This window comes from Micropterus salmoides, unplaced genomic scaffold (genome assembly GCF_014851395.1).
Source record: "Micropterus salmoides isolate LMB-PRFRI ecotype aquatic unplaced genomic scaffold, ASM1485139v1 Ms_hic_scaffold_2, whole genome shotgun sequence".
NCBI lineage: Eukaryota > Metazoa > Chordata > Actinopteri > Centrarchiformes > Centrarchidae > Micropterus > Micropterus salmoides.
The window spans coordinates 3,774,760-3,796,310 of NW_024041150.1; the positions used below are offsets into that span (position 1 = coordinate 3,774,760).

Consider the following 21,551-nt stretch of genomic DNA (forward strand, 5'->3'; position numbering starts at 1 on the left):
TTTTAAATAGGCCTAGTAAAAAAAATCGAATATCAATATGTGGCGGTCAGCGTTGATATTGTGGCAGGCCGCCACAAATAAATTAACGTATGGGAAACACTAACTTATATGCTCATATACTTTCTGCACTTTAAGAATCTCTCCCACATATGAGTTCTCTGATATGTAAATAAAAAAAGTCGTAATGGGAGACTAACGAGAAATAAACACTTTTCCACCAAGAAAGAGAACATCGATTTTTCAGAGTTTACACAGTAAACGCCATGTGGGTAAAGTCTTAGAGATGATACTCTGACTTCCGGGTGCTCCGGCTTCCTCCCACCATCCAAAGACATGCAGACAATTACCCTAAATTGTCCTTAGGTGTGAGCGTGAGTGGTTGTTCGTCTATGTGTGGCCCTGAGATGGACTGGCAACCTGTCCAGGGTGTACACCACCTTGCGCCGATGTCAGCTGGGATTGGCTCCAGCCCCCCCGCGACCCTTTATGCAGGATAAGCGGTTGATGATAGATGGATATACAGTATATTTATTCCTGTTTTCAACAGATTCCCTGTCAAACAAATATATTTATTGCGATAAAAACTAAATAGGCTATCAGGTCGGAAGAAAAGACTTCTCACTGCCCAACCAGAGCGCAGCATACAGACAGACTGCCGCCCCTCCAGCTTCTCTCCCAGCAGTGTTTATCATGGCTTGTGAGGAGGTGAGTGGTGATGAACAAAAGACTAAACTACCAGTGCCTCGAGTTTACCGCTAATTAAACAAAAGACAATATCGGCCTGTGTCTTGCTAACGCATGACTCAAGTTAGCTGAAGTTTAGCTAAGGCAAAGGCAATTTCTCATGGCCATACAACCTAATGTTCTGATGCAGACACTACAGATGAACACCGTAACATTTGTGTCTAATAACGTCATCACAATCACCACATTGATATGGTCATTAGGCATAAACTAATTAAAATACGCCAATTTGCATACATTTGCCAAGTCACTGCTGGTGAATGGGATAAAGAAAAGCATATCACCACAGAACTTCCCCAGTTAATGACTTGCATCAAGAGTATTTTCCTCTGAAATGTAAATGCTCCGTACTTGTATAGCGCCTTTCTAGTCTTTTCGACCACTCAAAGCGCTTTTACACTACATCTGCATTCACCAGTCACACACATTCATACACTGGCGGAACAGCCGCCAGGGGCAATTCGGGGTTCAGTATCTTGCCCAAGGACACTTCGACACGCAACCAGGGGGAGCCAGTGATTGAACCGCCGACCTTCCGATTAACAGCCAACCCGCCCCGTTGTGCTGTGTAAATATGCAGATTAGCTTGTTTAGGTTTATATAGAATAAATCTACAGATGCAAACAGACCGAGGGTATTAGGCTTAAAATCAACACCATCTAAAAGTGTATTCTTGAAGTTTTATTTCCATTAGAGTAAAAGAAGACATGGAAGCTGTCACGATCCTGTCCTGAGCGTGTCTGTTTTTCAGTCCTGTCTGTGTGTCTTGTTGCAGAGTCTGGGTTTTTGTTCCATGTCTGTGTTGCTAGTCCTGTGTGTTAGTTCTTGTCATAGTATTTGATTCTAGTTCTTTCTCTGCATCTTTTGGGTTTAGTCTGCTGGGTACTGTGTTCTCATTTCTCTGTTATGATCCCTGTGTTATAGTTGGTTAGGTGTCATTTATGTTCTCTGCCAGTTTCAGTAATCCGATTTTGTTCATTCAGCTCTAGTCTCTGTTTAGCCTTTATTATTCATCCACATCTTATTTAGTATCTGTCTTGCCTCGTATCTTACACCTGTACTTAGTTTATGTGTTAAGTGTTCACTCCCGGTCTGTGTACTTCTGTGTTTTGCATCTGCTTCTCCCTGTTCCCCCCTGCCTCGTTAACCCTGATCCCAGTCACCTGTGTTGCTCCCGCCCTGCTCGTTAGTCCTTGTGTATAAATGTCTGGTGTTTCTGTTCATTCCCTGTCTGGTCATTGTCTCATGTCTGTCCTGTCCCTCGGATGTTGTGTTGCTATCCGCTACCTTTTGGATGTACCAGTACTCGTGAGTTCTGTTCATGCCTGTTGTCATGCTTGGGATTAATAAACCCTGGAACTCAATCTCAGCTCACAGTGTCATGCGTTTGGGCTCTCCCCTGCTTTGCGCACCCAGCGATCCTGACAGAAGCAAAATGGACAAGTCTCAAAATTGAAAAAACTGCCTTAAACGGTAACTTCATAGTTTTGATTTTAGGCTCCTCATCTAATAACTCTCAATTCTATTAGTTTGTTGTATGCTGATAGATCCTAACAGACAGCCCTCCCTCAAATATGAAACTAAGTCCATGTCACCATCAGTAATTGTGTGTGTGCATGGTAAATGTAATATAATGGCAATAATAAAGTATTTGATCAATACATTAATGTATTCTGGCAATTCAGTATTGTTTGGCTGTGTGAAGCTGAAGGTTCTTTACTTATTTGGCATGCTAGATGTATTTAAAAACATTTATTTTAATTATTCCTGCAGCCCAATGCCACAGTTTAGTGTGAAGATTTATGTGAAGTGTTATGTATTCCAATAACACCAAAATAATTTAAATGATTTATTGCCTTGTGAAAAATAAACAAATTATTAATGAAACATGAAAAACGTCTGTGCACGTCCCTGAGTACATCCATTGGTACACAGCTCCGCACTTGAGCTACAGAGTGATGCATCTTACTTGTACAAAATCTTTGTTGGGAGTTGCACATGCGCAGTTCCCAGAGAAGGACTACTAGCCAATCAGAAGCAGAGAAGGGTGGGTCATAAGAAACAAGGTAGTGTGACTGCGACCGTAACCTAGCAGATGGTATAAGTTACTCACCACAACTGCACAACATCATTGTTCCACATGTTCTGTGGCTGCAGTAAGGACCTCATTAGCATGTAACAATGTGTTCACTAGAACTTGTTGTTCCTTTCTTATTTTATTAAATAAATGTTGAGAAATGACAATAGTGTTGATTTGATATGATTGTGGGTAAACTATAGTTACACTGTATTTGTGGGAAGTTGCACCTCACAGCTTTAGTGATGTCACTGAACAATGTTAGGTAGATATTGAAAAACCTGCTCCCTTTTTAACAACCTGATCTCTCAAACAACAGGTTTTACTCTGAAGAATGGAAGATTTCTATATTAACAGCACCTCACAGGACCAAAGCTATGATTACAGCAACATCACCTACTACTATGAATGGGGAATACACACCTACAACTACCATCATTACCACTACTTAACATTCACCAAGATTGTGCTGACATACATAATCATTGGTGTCGGCCTTCCTTTGACCCTCGTGGCCATCTATGCTCTTTATTCTACGGTATGTACATTATGACTGATAGTTATTTATTTACTTTATCAGAGCAACTTGTACAGAATTATTTATTAAAAAATAATCAAGGCAATTATTAAATGTCCCCATGGAATATTTTGATGGATTGCCATAAAATATTAGACAGACATTAATTGACCCAGAGATTAAATTGTATTAACTCTTAACTCCCTTTTAGTGCCATCATCAGGTCATGCATTTTAATTTGTCCAATACTTTGATTTATGCCAAAATACCTGAAAATATACAGTTAATTAAAATGTTGTCTGACCCTAAAAAGAGACTTCTCATTAGCAAATGATCTGACCGCAGACTCTACTGCCAGTGTGATAGACAAGAGTCAGAGCTACACTTTCTTGCATCATGCCCAAATACCAGGCTCTGAGAAATCAACATTTTCCAATATAGTAAAAATTCAACCTGAATGTTTAACCCTGAACATAACAGACATGGAGGAAGTCCTGTATTTACCAGCGGAAATACCCAAATAAGAGATGATTGTAGCAAAATGTATGAGTGGGACCTGGAAAAAAAACAGAACTCTTTATCGAATTCTGTTTATTTGTTTAAACATAAATTATTATAAAATTTATCTCCTTTAAACCTGAGATATATTTATTTTATCATTTCGTAATTACCGGTTACATTACTTACTCACAAACAACATCAACACACTAGTCTTTCACAAACATAGCAGCTATTCATTATTTCCTTTTAGGTTTTTTTTTCCTGCTATTTTCCTAATTTTATATATTGTAATGTGATATTTAAATGTAATCCTATATGTAAAGTATGTCATTTTATTGTTACTCTGCAAACTGACAGTTGAAAAATTGTGTGACCTCAGTAAATCCAGTGAAAACATAATGAACCTCTGTTAACATGTCTCCTCTTATTACTTGTGCGATCCTCCCTGAAATACACATACAATGAGGAGAGAGGCTCACTTTGCAAACACAAACATGAGCCTCAAACTGCGACTCCAGTCTGTTTGATAAATTCAGCTCATGTGTTTGAGCCAGAAAGCTTCATATTTGTGGCTGAAAAACTGCTGCAGAAGCTGCAGGAAATCTGGCTCTTAGTCTTGTTACTGCAGTGATTGGCCAGAGTTTGATGAAAAAGTCAGAAATGGCTCTGACTGCAGCTGCTGTGCAGAGCAAGATGACAGATTTGGGAGGAGTTGGACTTCACAACATGTTTCCAACTGCTTGTTGACTTTTACTTGCAGGTGAGAAGTGATCATGTTGCTCCGATCTACGTCATCAACCTTCTCATTACTGACCTCCTTCAGCTCTGCTACATGATCGTTTGGGTGGCACCAAATGTGGATGAGACTATATATACCATCGTCTTTTATATTTACTACTTTGCTATGATGGCCAGTGTTGGCTTCATGGTCTGCATCGCCCTGGAAAGGTATCTGTCTATCCAGTATGTGTGGAGCTCCTTCTGTGTCTGAACATTATATTAGTTTATAACTCTGAAGCACCTCAAAGACTTTGTGTCCATCTTGTATTACAGGTATTTGGTCATCGCACACCCACTGTGGTACCGCTTCAGACTAACCATCAAGACCTCTGTGGCGGTCTGTGTCCTGGTCTGGGTCCTTTCTCTTGTCTGTATTGTCATTTTTTATTTGTATTCTGGTTATGTGTTCACAAACATAATATTTATCGTCTTCCTCCTCCCTCCCTTCCCATTGTTAATCTTCTTCCTGGTTGGGACCCTCAAAGCCCTGTCTGCTTCCATGTCGGTCCCCTCTGATGAAAAGCGACGAATTGTGGGAATTTTGGTTCTGGTGCTGCTTATTTACACACTGCTGTACCTGCCTGACATCATTTTCTACCTGGTTGTATATGACAAGACCCTCGACTTCCTGTCTTTCATCCTTGTTAGGTTGAGTCCTCTTGCAGACTTAGTCCTGTATGTCATCATGAGGAAAAGGGCCATAGACAAGCTTTTGGCTTCTGTGTGTTGCTGCAGAATGGACAGAAATGAAATCAGCAGTCCATCAGTATGAATGATGACAACATTTCCACAGGAAGCTTCATGTAGAGGAAAAAGAAGGAGAGAGAGAAAGAGGAGGAAACAGGAGGAGAAATGGAGGCCAATAGAAAGGATAGAGACGAGACAGATACTTCTACTGTATCAGGTCGGCTGAACTCTTAAGTTCCTTCTTAAAACATACTTTTATAGGAGAGCCTTTCCCGATCTTATTTGACATTATTTTATCCCTTTTATTTTATTTTACTTATTTTATATTTATCCTAAACGTGTATTTTGGCCTTTTCAATGTTTTCTTGCTTTTATCTTGTATTGTTTTTGTATAATTGTTTTTTGGGTATTTTCTTTACACTTGTTAAAGCACTTTGTAACTTGTTTTTGAAAAGTGCTCTACAAATAAAGATTATTATTATTATCATCTACTGATACGATTTCCAATAAGACATGTGCTGCAAGTAGTAATTTTACTGAATGTAAAAATGTCACCACAAAGTACGGTAGGCTTACTTGCTCTGGCCCTGCGAGGCACATTGTTTCGTTTCGGTGTGGTATTTGTCCCGCCCCTCTTGCACTGTGATTGGACGGCTGGGTGGAAAGTCTTTCCCAAAGTTGAACATTTTTCAACTCTCGGCAACCGGAAAAAAAACACTCAGTGCCTCGTCATGCTGCTGCCGTTTTTACCAGCTTGTAAAAACTCTGTGCTCCCATTGCAATTAATTGAAAAAACACGTTGGCGTCAGAAAAAAACGCTTTGGTGGACATGGGGCCTAACTGTAGATAACAGGAAGAACAGTTTGGACTCTGCTATGGGAGAAGTGGCTGCTGGGAAATGTTTTGGTCAACTTGCTCTGGTTCACTGTGGTGGCTTCAAGAAATTCCAATAAAATGTGTTTTATTAGTCTGTAGCTGTAAATTGATGTCTGTCATTATTCTCCTTTAATCACAGAAGCAAAGTAGATGTAATTTTCAATTAACTGAGCTCATTATAGCCGACTCGCTGTCTTATTCCTAAATCTTTATTTGACTGTTGATTGTTTGTTTAACACAGGGAGAGTATCTTAACACAAGCCTTTAGGACTTTTATCTTACACATTTAACTTTTCCTTGTTATAACTAATGTATGTTTTTACTTTTTTGTTATTTCATGTACAAATAGGAAACAAATAATTGGTTTATTTCATCTACGTTTTTTATTTTTAGTGTTTGTGGTAGACATGCTACTTTTTCTGATGTGATTCAGAGCAGTTATTTTGCAACAGCTGTTGTGTGCTTGGCAATATGGATAACATATTATTATCACAGGATCAGTCTATACAAAATTGTACATTTTCTTGAAATCCAATAAAAAAACAATTTCTAGACAAACTATGAATATTTGTCTTTGACCAGCTCAGTGAATTATAAACTGACAAATCTCTATTGTCTATATGAACATAAAGCCCAACCTGCTGTTACCAGGGAGGCATCCTGCACTTTTAAATGACCAAATAGTTTTCTCTTAACTCTCATAACATTTTCAGAGTTTTTTAGATAATAACTTGAGTCAGAAATTAGTGTGATAGTGTGACAGAGACAGTCATAACATTAATTAGTTTAACAAGGTGGATTGAAATAAATGAATACATTTATACAACAAATTAATAGGGAAGATTATGTTAGTGACAACCAGTAAAGGAATACAGTTTGCCAAAACCGTTGAATCTTTTTGCATTCCCAGATGCAGTGAAATCTTGTCCATAAAATAGTCTTACATTTTGGGCAGTTTGGAGAGGCCCTTGCTGTATATTTATTATACAGCCATTGGGATATGTAGAAATTTTGGAGTTTCCCCGGATAGCAATTGCTCATGGCTCTATAGCTAAAGAGCACAGTAGAGGGGATAGTGGTGACCCTTGAGTTGTACCTCTGTTAAGCTGAGATTGGGCAGAAATTAGACCATTTGTTGAGACCGAGGCAGTGGGCATTTTGTATAAAAGCTGTACCCATTGAACAAAATCTGATTGAAAGCCAAATCATTTCAACACTTCAAGCATGTAGTTTTGCTCAATACGATCAAAAGCTTTCTCTGCATCCATTGTTACTATTGTTTGAGTTTGATGGAAATTAAGAGGAAATCAAGTGAATAATATTGATTAAATGTCTTGGATTATTTGATGAAGTACGGCCTTTTATAAACCCTTTTTGGTCTGCATTAACTATATCTGTCACTATCACTACTCTTTCCAGTCGATTAGCCGCTATTTTTGAGAGTATTTTTACAACCATTCCAAGTAGGCTAATCGGGCGATAAGAAGCACATAGTTCTTGATCTTATAATATTATATTATTTAAACTATAATATGAGCTAAGTACATAGATTTTGTGAGTTCACCCTCTTTAAAAGATTAGTTGAACACATGTTGTAATAGTTTAATTTTGCTTTTCATCTTTTTATAAAACTGTACACAGAATCCATCTGCCCCTGGACTTTTATCTAACTGGAGTGAGGAGATTGCTTTATCTGGTAAGTGTATAGTTGTCCAATTCTGAGGTATACAACATTTAATAAAATTTATGAAAGCATTCATTGATCTTTTTATTGTTTGTTTCATGGATTTGATATCAGATATTGCAGAAATAAAAGTTTTTTGCAAAGAGTTTCTTGTAAGACGAGCCAGCTTATTCAAAGAATGTTTGTCTAGCAAACAAAATATCAGACTCAGCATTCTTTGCTAGTGAATTAGTCAACAGTAGTCTTGCCTCCTTTAACTATTCAAGCACCCCATCTGAGCTTTATAAGATTCCCACACCAATCTCGGATAAGTCATTGCAGTCATTTACTTGTACTGTAAATAAAGGTCTGTCTGCGTTTCCAAGAATTTTATGAAATTAACAAAACAGTGATGCGTTAATTTTCCAAGAGAACAATCATTCTTCGGGCCTGAAAGGTTTAATTTCTAGAGTGAAAGGGCAATAGATCCAGCCAACCAACTGGGCTGGGTGTTTATATATGTAGTCTATTCGTGAGAATGACAAGTGAGGTGGAGAATAAAATGTGTAATTTTTAGGATTCATGTATCTCCAAATCTAACAGTGTCTGAAGAAAATTTTGTAGTGCTCTGCCAGATTTTGATTGATCTTTATGAGGGGGGTCTCTATCTGGAGAGGGGGAAAGATGGCAATCATCTCCAATTATCATATTTGTACAGTCCATTTCAGCAATTTTACTGAGTAGGAAGGCAAAAAAGTCCTCGTCATAGACATTAGCAGCATAAACATTTCCTAACAATACTGATTCTCCATATAGTTCTCCTTTTACTAGAACTATCTTTCCTGTCTGTATCTTGGTAACTATTTTTAGCTGTAAATGGCAGCAATCTATGAACTAATATAATTGCACCCCTTTTACTTGTAGAATAAGATGTAAAACATTCCCGGAGAGATTTTTTGTGCTCCTCCTCATTCAAATGGGTTTCTTGGAGGAAAGCAACCTGGACATTTTCCTTTTTAAGATAGTTTTGAACAGCTTTCCTTTTGATAATATTATTGGAGCCCTTGATATTCCAGGTACAAAACTTAATATTCAGAGTAATGTATCATGCTGCAAAGTCTCATTCACCTTATCACATAATTTGGATATGGTTTTAATCTGAAATCCTGTCTGGACAAAAAACAAAAAACACAAGAACAATCCAAGCAAAAACAAGCTGAAGCTCGATAAGACCTACTAACACAGAGCCAAGAAAAACAAAAAACAAAAGCCTTTTCTAGGGCTGTCCCCGAAGGATTTACATAGTCGAAACAGAATCTTCAAGTCCTGCCCATAGTCGAATCATGTGTTTTTTTTTTTTACAAGGCAATTGCGAGCGGGGGGAGGTGTGTGTGTGTGTGTGTGTGTGTGTGTGTGTGTGTGCTCTGTGTTTAGACACGGTAGCTCTGTTTCAATCTTGAGAAACTGCAGAGCTTCAAACAATAGGAAAACTAAATGTGGACTCTTAAACATCAGATCTCTCTCTTCTAAAGGTGTACTAGTAAATGAACTAATATCAGATTATGATATTGATTTATTTTGTCTTACTGAAACCTGGCTGGGTGATGGAGAATATGTTAGCCTAAATGAATCCACCCCTCCCAGTCATATTAATACTCTGGAGGCACAGGCCGAGGAGGTGGAGTTGCAGCTATCTTCGACTCTACCCTACTAAACAGCTCTAAATCTAAACTAAATTATAAATTTACTCATTTGAAAGCCTTGTTCTTGGTCTTTCGCACCCAAGTTGGAAATCACTGCAACCAGTTCTTTTCGTTATAGTGTACCGAGCACCTGGTCCGTACTCTGAATTCTTATCTGAGTTTTTCTCAACTTTAGTCCTTAAAACTGACAAAGTTATTATTGTAGGGGATTTTAATATTCATGTGGATGTTGAGAATGACAGCTTTAGTACTGCGTTTATCTCTCTGTTAGATTCCATCGGCTTCTCTGAGTGTTCATGAACCGACTCACTGTTTTAACCACACCCTCGACCTTGTTCTGGTATATGGTATTGAAACTGAACATTTAATAGTGTTCCCACAGAATCCCTCTTTATCTGACCACTGTTTGATAACTTTTGAGTTTGTATTGCTGAACTACACGCCATTGGGCAAAAATTTCTATACAAGATGTCTGTCTGATAGTGCTGTAGCTAAATTTAAGGATGCGATTCCATCAGCTATAAATTCATTATCAAGTCACAAAGTAACGGAGGACTCCTATGCTAATTTCAGTCCCTCCCAAATCGATCATCTTGTTGATAGTGCTGCAGGCTCGCTGCGAATGACACTCGACTCTGTTGCCCCTCTAAAAAAGAAAATACTAAAACAAAGACGGTTAGCTCCATGGTATAATACTGAAACTCACAAATTAAAGCAAATATCACGGAAACTTGAGAGGAATTGGCGTTCCACCAAAGTGGAAAATTCTCGTTTAATTTGGCAAGATAGTCTTAAAACTTATAGGAAGGCCCTCCGTAATGCCAGAGCAGCGTACTACTCGTCATTAATAGAGGAAAATAGGAACAACCCAAAGTTTCTTTTCAGCACTGTAGCCAGGCTGACAGAGAGTCACAGCTCTATTGAGCCAAGTATTCCCATAGCTCTCAGTAGTTACGATTTCATGAGCTTCTTTAATGATAAAATTCTAGCTATTAGAGACAAAATTCACCAAGACCTGCCCTCAACTGGCACCGACTTATCTCTAAACTCAGGAACCTTAGAAACAGCTGTAGAACCAGATACATGCTTAGACTGTTTTGCTTCCCTCAATCTTTACCAACTAACTTCAATAATTTCTTCATCATAAATAAACCATCAACCTGCCTCTTAGACCCCATCCCGACTAGGCTGCTTAAAGAAGTTTTACCCTTAGTCAGCACTTCTATGCTAGATATAATCAATCTATCTTTATCAACAGGCTATGTACCACAGTACTTTAAAGTAGCTGTAATTAAACCTCTTCTGAAAAAGCCCAAACTTGATCCAGATGTTTTAGCCAACTATAGACCTATATCTAACCTTCCATTTCTCTCTAAGGTTCTGGAGAAAGCAGTTGCTAAACAGCTGTGACTTTCTACAGAGCAAGTTTATACAGCGCTGGTGAAAATTACTAACAACTTCCTTATTGCATCAGACAAAGGACTTGTCTCTGTACTGGTTTTATTAGATCTTAGTGCTGCATTTGATACCATTGACCATCAGATCCTATTGCAGAGACTGGAACATTTCATTGGCATTAAAGGAACCGCTCTAAGCTGGTTTAAGTCCTATTTATCAGATCGATCTCAGTTTGTACATGTTAACGATGAGTCCTCCATGCACGCCAAAGTTACTCATGGATTTCCTCAAGGATCTGTCCTCGGACCAATCCTCTTCACTTTATATATGCTTCCTTTAGGCAATATTATCAGGAAATATTCCATAAACTTTCATTTTTATGCAGATGATACTCTGCATAAAAATGATATCTATCGATCAAGCCAGATGAAACTCATCAGTTAGCTAAACTTCAAATGTGCCTTCAGGATGTTAAAACCTGGATGACCTGTAATTTTCTAATGTTAAACTCAGATAAAACTGAAGTTATTGTTCTGGGGCCTAAGCACCTCCATGACGCATTATCTAAAGATATAGTTTCCCTGGATGGCATCGCCTTGGCCTCCAGCACCACTGTAAGGAATCTTGGAGTTATCTTTGATCAGGACATGTCGTTTAAGTCTCATATTAAGCAAATTTCAAGGACCGCCTTTTTTCACCTACGTAATATTGCGAGAATCAGGAACATCCTGTCTAAAAATGATGCAGAAAAACTAGTCCATGTATTTGTTACTTCTAGGCTGGATTATTGCAAATCCCTATTATCAGGCTGCTCGAAAAAGTCCATTAAGACTCTTCAGCTGATCCAGAATGCTGCAGCACGTGTTCTGACAGGAACCAGGAAAAGAGATCATATTTCTCCTGTTTTAGCTTCTTTGCATTGGCTTCCAGTAAAATCCAGAATAGAATTTAAAATCATTCTTCTTACCTACAAAGCTCTTAATGATCAGGCACCATCTTATCTTAAAGAGCTCATAGTACCTTACTACCCCACCAGAGCACTGTGCTCCCGGAATGCAGGGTTACTTGTGGTTCCTAGAGTCTCCAAAAGTAGACTAGGAGCCAGAGCGTTCAGCTATCAAGCTCCTCTCCTGTGGAACCAGGTTCCAGTTTGGGTTCAGGAGGCAGACACCATCTCCACATTTAAGAGTAGGCTAAAGACTTTCCTCTTTGATAAAGCTTATAGTTAGGGCTGGCTCAGGTGAGTCCTGAACCTGGGCTCGTCACTTGTGCATTGATGTTGATTGTGTGGCATTTGGGCGTTTTGGTTATTCACTGGTCTATGTTGTGCGGGCGCCGCAGTCGGTCCGGGCGCTGCTCTTCCGCGGTTTTACGCCTCATGCGTTCGCTCGACATTGTGTTGTCAATTGCCGTTGTCAATTGTCAATCGGTGTATTTATTGCTTCTTGTTTTCATTTTTCTCTTGGTTGTCAGCTGTTTATTGCTGCTGTTTGGCTGGTTGTCTTTTATTATTATTTTTATTGTTTGTTTTGTTGTTGTTTTTTCTCCTCCCCAAGCCCCCCTCTCTGTTCTATTGCAGGTTTCGTTGCTTTCTGCAATTGGTGTTTCCCTCTGCTATTCCCTGTTGTCCCCACTTCCATCCCCCTTCTCTTGCAGGTGTTGTCCTTTTTCTGTGCTGTCTGTTTGTGCCCCATTTTTAAGATCAGTTAAAGAAACACACTACACACATTGGTCACCTGCAGCCTTTCCATACCCTGCTGTCTCAAACAAAAGGCTCTCATTCTGCAAATGCCCAATTCAATTTTATTTATATAGCGCCAAATCACAACAACAGTTATCTCACAGCGCTTTTCATAAAAGAGCAGGTCTAGACCGTACTCTGTGATGTTATTTACAGAAGCCCAACAGTTCCCACCAAGAGCAAGCACTAGGCGACAGAGGCAAGGAAAAACTTCCTTTTAAGAGGCAGAAACCTCGAGCAGAACCATGGCTCAGGGTGGGCGGCCATCTGCCTCGACCGGTTGGGGTGAGAGAGAGAGAGAGAGCGAGAGAGATGTAAGGAGAGAGAGATGTAAGGAGAGAGAGAGGGGAGGGAGGCAGCCTACACAATATACACACAGAGGTACACACAGTGAAGGTAATGTTGCTATAGACTAAATGAAAAATGGTACAGATATTTATAATAGTGTTAATGGTAACCATCGTAATGTTAATGATTATAATAACAATAATAACAATAAGACTAGCAAAAATAGTCGTTGCAGCAGAGGGTGTCGAGCAGGAACATGGGGGCAGCAGGTGACCCGCAGCCACAGCTCCAGACTCCACAGCTCCAGAGCCAGAAAACCTGCAGGAAGTGATAGGAGGAGAGGAGAGAGACGAGAAAGCACAAGACTACCAGAAAGGGGAGAAGTTGTGTTAGTAACATGCAATAATGGGATAAGGTTGCATACAGAGGGAGAGAAAGTAGAGGAGAGAGGAACTCAGTGCATCATGGGAAATCCCCCGGCAGTCTAAGCCTATAGCAGCATAACTAAGGGATGGTTCAGGACTACCTGAGCCAGCCCTAACTATAAGCTTTATCAAAGAGGAAAGTCTTAAGCCTACTCTTAAATGTGGAGATGGTGTCTGCCTCCTGAACCCAAACTGGAACCTGGTTCCACAGGAGAGGAGCTTGATAGCTGAACGCTCTGGCTCCTAGTCTACTTTGGAGACTCTAGGAACCACAAGTAACCCTGCATTCTGGGAGCGCAGTGCTCTGGTGGGGTAGTAAGGTACTATGAGCTCTTTAAGATAAGATGGTGCCTGACCATTAAGAGCTTTGTAGGTAAGAAGAATGATTTTAAATTCTATTCTGGATTTTACTGGAAGCCAATGCAAGAAGCTAAAACAGGAGAAATGTGATCTCTTTTCCTGGTTCCTGTCAGAACACGTGCTGCAGCATTCTGGATCAGCTGAAGAGTCTTAATGGACTTTTTCGAGCAGCCTGATAATAAGGAATTGCAGTAATCCAGCCTAGAAGTAACAAATGCATGGACTAGTTTTTCTGCATCATTTTTAGACAGGATGTTCCTGATTTTCGCAATATTACGTAGGTGAAAAAAGGCGGTCCTTGAAATTTGCTTAATGTGAGACTTAAACGACATGTCCTGATCAAAGATAACTCCAAGATTCCTCACAGTGGTGCTGGAGGCCAAGGCGATGCCATCCAGGGAAACTATATCTTTAGATAATGCGTCACGGAGGTGCTTAGGCCCCAGAGTAATAACTTCAGTTTTATCTGAGTTTAACATGAGAAAATTACAGGTCATCCAGGTTTTAACATCCTGAAGGCACATTTGAAGTTTAGCTAACTGATGAGTTTCATCTGGCTTGATCGATAGATATAACTGAGTATCATCTGCATAACAATGAAAGCTTATGGAATGTTTCCTGATAATATTGCCTAAAGGAAGCATATATAAAGTGAAGAGGATTGGTCCAAGGACAGATCCTTGAGGAACTCCATGAGTAACTTTGGCGTGCATGGAGGACTCATCGTTAACATGTACAAACTGAAATCGATCTGATAAATAGGACTTAAACCAGCTTAGAGCGGTTCCTTTAATGCCAATGAAATATTCCAGTCTCTGCAATAGGATCTGATGGTCAATGGTATCAAATGCAGCACTAAGATCTAATAAAACCAGTACAGAGACAAGTCCTTTGTCTGATGCAATAAGGAGGTCATTAGTAATTTTCACCAGTGCTGTCTCTGTGCTATGATGAGCTCTAAATCCTGACTGAAAATCCTCAAATAAACTATTGCTCTGTAGAAAGTCACACAGCTGTTTAGCAACTGCTTTCTCCAGAACCTTAGAGAGAAATGGAAGGTTAGATATAGGTCTATAGTTGGCTAAAACATCCGGATCAAGTTTGGGCTTTTTCAGAAGAGGTTTAATTACAGCTACTTTAAAGTACTGTGGTACATAGCCTGTTGATAAAGATAGATTGATCATATCTAGTATAGAGGTGCTGACTAAGGGTAAACATCTTTAAGCAGCCTAGTCGGGATGGGGTCTAAGAGGCAGGTTGATGGTTTAGATGAAGAAATTATTGAAGTTAGTTGGTAAAGATTGAGGGAAGCAAAACAGTCTAAACATGTATCTGGTTCTACAGCTGTTTCTAAGGTTCCTGAGTTAAGAGATAAGTCGGTGCCAATTGAGGGCAGGTCTTGGTGAATTTTGTCTCTAATAGCTAGAATTTTATCATTAAAGAAGCTCATGAAATCGTAACTACTGAGAGCTATGGGAATACTTGGCTCAATAGAGCTGTGACTCTCTGTCAGCCTGGCTACAGTGCTGAAAAGAAACTGGGTTGTTCCTATTTTCCTCTATTAATGACGAGTAGTACGCTGCTCTGGCATTACGGAGGGCCTTCCTATAAGTTTTAAGACTATCTTGCCAAATTAAACGAGAATTTTCCACTTTGGTAGAACGCCAATTCCTCTCAAGTTTCCGTGATATTTGCTTTAATTTGCGAGTTTCAGTATTATACCATGGAGCTAACCGTCTTTGTTTTAGTATTTTCTTTTTTAGAGGGGCTACAGAGTCGAGTGTCATTCGCAGCGAGCCTGCAGCACTATCAACAAGATGATCGATTTGGGAGGGACTGAAATTAGCATAGGAGTCCTCCGTTACTTTGTGACTAGATAATGTATTTAGAGCTGATGGAATCGCATCCTTAAATTTAGCTATGGCACTATCAGACAGACATCTTGTATAGAAATTTTTGCCCAATGGCGAGTAGTTCAGCAATACAAACTCAAAAGTTATCAAACAGTGGTCGGATAAAGAGGGATTCTGTGGGAACACCACTAAATGTTCAATTTCAATACCATACACCAAAACAAGGTCGAGGGTGTGGTTAAAACAGTGAGTCGGTTCATGAACACTCTGAGAGAAGCCGATGGAATCTAACAGAGAGATAAACGCAGTACTAAAGCTGTCATTCTCAACATCCACATGAATATTAAAATCTCCTACAATAATAACTTTGTCCGTTTTAAGGACTAAAGTTGACAAAAACTCTGCAAATTCAGATAAGAATTCAGAGTACGGGCCAGGTGCTCGGTACACTATAACAAAAAGAATTGGTTGCAGTGATTTCCAACTTGGGTGCGAAAGACTAAGAACAAGACTTTCAAATGAGTTATAGTTTGGTTTAGGTTTAGTGCTGATTAGTAGGCTAGAGTCGAAGATAGCTGCAACTCCACCTCCTCGGCCTGTGCCTCGAGGAATGTGAGTATTAATATGACTGGGAGGGGTGGATTCATTTAGGCTAACATATTCTCCATCACCCAGCCAGGTTTCAGTAAGACCAAGTAAATCAATATCATAATCTGATATTAGTTCATTTACTAGTACACCTTTAGAAGAGAGAGATCTGATGTTTAAGAGTCCACATTTAACTCTCCTATTCGTTTGCACTATTGCTCTTGTGGTTTTAATTTTTATGAGGTTTTTATGCACAGCTCCTCTTCTGTTTACCTTTTTAAATAATTTCGATGGTCGGGGGACAGACACTGTCACTATAGGGTTTTCACTAAGTAACTCCTGAAATGGAGGAGCAGAGAAGTGTGTTAGACTGCGACTCTGCGTAGGGTTTTGGGTGGGTAACTGCTGAAAAAGAAGGGCAGAGAAGTGTGTTAAACTGCGACTCTGCCTCCTGGTCTCAACTCTGGCTTGTCATGGATTTGGTCCACTAATAAACTTGGCCAGATTTCTAGAAATGAGAGCTGCTCCTTCCCAAGTGGGATGGATGCCGTCTCTCCGGAGCAGACCAGGTCTTCCCCAGAAAGTCTGCCAATGATCAACAAAGCCCACATCGTTTGCTGGACACCACCTCGACAACCAGCGGCGGAATGACGACATGCGGCTATACATGTCATCACTGGTCAGATTTGGCAGGGGTCCAGAGAAAACTACGGTGTCCGACATTGTTTTTGCATATGTACACACCGACTCAACATTAAGCCCACAGCGCTTCACTACATGACAGCTATTATAACAGCAACAACAGTTTACTGCTGGACTAACATGAATACTGCGACATCACCACCTTGTGGAACAACTGTGATATTTTTGACATCTTTGATTATAGCAGCATTACTTTACACCAGCTGATATCTACAGCTCAGTTCACCAGCGAGTCTCTGTGTCTGTCTGCTGTCTGGTGCTGATCAGGTAGTGTATGGTGTTTTTTTTTAGAGCTGCTGCTGAAAACCACACTGAGACTGAACTGAAAAGGTAAAGTTTCAGGCCAGAAAACCTTTGTGACCAATCCACCATCTCTTTTATGGCAGGTTGATATCATTGTGGTCTCTCTACCTTGAATGGAGAGACTTGTTAGGGGCATGCTAGCTTTGGCACATTGTATTTGTCTGAATATGGAAAGTAATCTCCAGGAATACATTTACTTATTAAAAAAGAAGAGGAATAGAAGCTAGCCCAGAGCTGATTTTATGACTTTGCTTCTCTGTGCTCTTGTCTGCTAAAATAATACTGAGGCATATATTTAAATAATATAGTAGAAATACTACTATTAAAGGATATTGTTACAAAATAAAATTTGTGTTGATGTTGTACTCATCAGGTATTATCAGAACTGCTTGTTGGATATGGATGCAAATTATTATTCAAACTGTGACAAGCTGTCCTTTCTAAAACATCTTGTGCTGAGGGATGTGAGCTTAGTCATAATGAGTTGTGTGCTGTTAGACATGGTGAATGTGTCAGCGTTTAGTTCATTTTGCTTCCATCATTTGCAGAATTGCAAACAAGACAATGTGCAGGTGTTTCAACAAATGGCTTGAACAGGCTTTGAAGCCTCCATCCCCAAAGTCAGAGGACAGATGGACCATTGATTGTAGAAGAGAGGCTAAACATCCTAGAACAATGCTCTGCACCTAAAATCGCTCAAGTAGATGGACACAATTCTTGCTGATATGGCTGCAGTATAGCCTCACATCACATCTAAAGAACATGTCCACACAACATCAGGAATTGTATTTTCTTAATGTTTCTTGTTTTATTAAACAATACAATCAGGTAATCAAATATTAATCAATCAAATATTGGAGACAGTAACAACATGAGAGACACCAAAGATTTTATTCATAAGAGATAAGAAAACAATCGGCTCTTGTGCTGTAAACATTGTTTTACACACTGGTAACAGGTGTCACAGCAGAATGGATAATAAAAAATGACAATCTAAATAAACTGCAAAACAACCTTAAACTGAATAGTGATATATGAGCTGGTGGCCTATGTTTAATATATAGATTTTAAATAAAGGAAACTTGTCTTTCCTGTTGATTCAGTCTGTTGTTTTGATGTACTTTACAAACACTGTGTTCATGCCTGCCTCCATTTCTTTAGAAGCATGCTTGTATGCAAAGCACGAAGCATCAAACTAAACAAGACTGAATTGCAAAAACTGAATATGCTGAGGTAACTGAGGGTGTGCAGTATACTGCGGTTAAAGCAGTTACATTTTACTTAATTTGCTTCTCTTACGGTCTTCAATACAGTTCTGACATGTAAGAAAAATCAATATTTTATTGCGTAACAAAGAAAGAATAAAAACAATTATGGAAGACATTTGTAGTAATAGAGGTAAAGAAAGGAAGAAAACAGAAGGTGCTAGTACGGTTTAGAAATTTTAGTAGTATACCTAGAAATTGCCCACAAAGTTCTTTTGTGAGGTTGAACCCTGCTTCAGAAATTCATGTGGTATTGCATTGACATCCATTTGCTTTACTCTTTAAAAAAAAGTGTGTTTAGTGTTTTGCAAAAAGTGCAAGGCAGAAAATGTGCTTATGTGCAGATCTGGACTGAGGTTTTGCTCCTTGAGTGTCTGCTGTGTGTTAAATTTTGTGTGTATAAGAAATCGGGGGGGACTGTAAACACCCAGAACTTTACGTTTAGTCCATTCGGGCCCCGCTGCCATGGCTTCTTACTCCTTTGGTGCCTTTGGCCTCTTTGATCCATGCTTGCAAATAGCAACATCTTTAATAGGTGGATGAGGACTGGTTGCTAATTAAATAGTTGTGCAAAGGAGTTTTACACAGCTGCATTAGAGATTCGTAATTATGCAAGTAATTTCAATCAACTGCGAATAGATGTTTTCCTGTATGTTATAACAGTTAATCCAAAACAGTTAATCCTTTGAGTTTAAAGCCTTTCTATGAGATACATGTTAACTGTTTTGAAAAAGGATTCGGATCACATGCACATTTCTTAGTCAAATAAATGTTGAGGAGTGTGAAGGTTCTTTTTCCCGCTAACCTTCTCTCTGTGTTCACCATTTCTGTGATGCATCATTTACATACTGATGCTACTTTTACATTTCCTTTTGAAGAGCAGATGTAGATTATCATCAACCTTTTGCATGTTATCATTTGCTATATTTAAAGTGGCTGCTTGCAGGCAGAGTGCAAAACATCGGGCACTGGTGTAGGAACTCATTCAGGTGGAATCTTGCAACTTTTCAAGGTAAAATTTGTCATTTAAAATTTTTCTTATATGGAGAGCGTATTAAACAGATAAATGTACATACAAACTTTAACAAGCAGACAGTTTTTTATTCCTATGTTTATTTTATTTCTTACCTTAAACCACTTTGAGGAAATAGCTTAAAAGATAAAAGCTTGTAAGCGAGAGTATTTTACATTAATTAAAATGAGGAAAAAAGAATGAGCATGCACAATTGACAGGAGACAGAGACAGAAGGGACATGAGGACATTGGGAGACGTGGATGATGTGCATCTAATGTTTATTCATAATATCTCATGATAAACATTAATGAGAACATAAAATATGCAGTGAACATCTTGTAAAATATGAAGTAGATTAATTAGTCATGTAAACCTCGTCATCTAAACTCAGAGGGCAGAGGGGAGTTCAACAAGTGGTGGGGCATCGAGTACAGGCAAGATGTCCTGAACATAGTATAAACATTAAATTACTGGAGCAGCTGGACGATGTTCTGTGGCTGCAGTAATGACCTCACATCAGCACATAAAAGTATTTAACCAGAACTTGTTAGGGCCCAAGGTCCCTATTGAATTTGCTAAGATTATTATTTTTTGTTTCATTTTTTTTTTTTCTGCAAAGTAGGCTCCATTGACAGGGCCTAAACATACTCGAAAACTCACCAAAATTTGCAAACATGTCAGAACTGGTGAAAAATTTCGTATTTTATGGGTTTCGCACATGGGCGTGGCAAAATGACTCGCTAGCGCGACCTAGAAAATTGGAATAGATTATCCCCTCGTTCACATTCAACCTACATGTACGAAATTTTCTTGGGACATGTATCATATCAAGACGCACAAAAAAGCCTCAAGAACCCATACCCTAAAGTCATCAGGAAGTCAGCCATTTTTTGGATGATTTACACACTCCATACTTTAACAACTCCTCCTAGGGATTTAGTCGGATCAACGTCAAATTTCTGGTGTGCCTTCTAAAGGCATTGACGCTGAAAAGTTGTGCTATTTGCGAGTTTTCGTCAATGGCCGTATCCGTGGCGTCAAAGATCAACTCTTCGCCACGACACAGGAAGTTGTTGTAACTTCAGTGTACATGCTCACATCTAAACCAAACTTTACGTGCTTGATAACTCTCCCACCCCGTAGACATCTACACACCAATACCGATTTATATTCATAGCGGCAAGTGCTATGTAGCTCCACATAGGGGACACAGGAAGTGACATATAGCACCTTCATGCGGCGTTGGAACCGCGTAGGAAATTCACAGCCGCACAGGCAGAGCTCGAGAATGTGCAACGCGGGCGGCTCACACCCGGACGCGCTACAAGTGCGAGGGCCCGCCCAACGCTGCTTGCAGCTTTAATTTTTTTTTTTTTATTTCGATGAAATAAATGTTAAATGTAACAAATGATGAGGAATGATGATAGAAACTGAACAGACAGCAGTTTGTGACTTGATGTGATTGTGGGTAACCTAAAGTTCCGTCGGTTACGACACTATGGGAACGCCTCTAGGCGAAGCAGGTCTGAATGTGAATGAAATCACTCCAATTCTATTGGTTTGTTGCTAGAACGGTAAAGTGTGACGGAATAACCGGAGGAGTATAAAGCACACCTGTACACACTCATCATTAGCTTTTTTCTATTCAGCAGGCGCTCTGTATGTTGTTTGAAGAAAGCTCCAGTCCTACAAGCAGTGTGTCTTACCAGAAGAAGAAGAAGTCTACCAGCATGCCCGGCAACCAGATGTACAGAAGGTGTTTTTCCTTGCCCTCGGTACATCACGGATGGAGATTCTCATGAGATGTGTGGGGGGCTGCCTGCGGCCGTTGCGAAGCCCTTTCCGTGCGGGTACTGAGGTACAGCATGGCTCTCTTTTCCGAGGATGGCCGGATGTGTTCTCCCCGTGGCGGCAGCCCGGCAGCTTCACTCATGGGGTTCACAGTGTGATCTGTAAGAGGATTTCGGGATGGCTGAGGCTTTTTCCCGACCTTCATCCGCTGGCTCCGAAGCTTCCTTTCCTCGTTCTCAGCTTCTCCCGCTCACGGTTTGGATCCGGAGACGCT

The 21,551-nt window shown here is 39.7% G+C and overlaps 1 protein-coding gene across 1 annotated transcript; it reads left to right on the forward strand.

The window, feature by feature from the left end:
* Nucleotides 1–3,154: 3,154 nt before the first annotated feature.
* LOC119911775 (G-protein coupled receptor 4-like) lies at nucleotides 3,155–5,346 on the forward strand (the record flags this gene model as incomplete). Its single annotated transcript, XM_038730690.1, has 3 exons — nucleotides 3,155–3,359; nucleotides 4,600–4,787; nucleotides 4,893–5,346. Coding segments are annotated over exons 1-3 (846 nt in total), but the record flags the coding sequence as incomplete, so codon positions are not given.
* Between the last annotated feature and the right edge of the window lie 16,205 nt (nucleotides 5,347–21,551).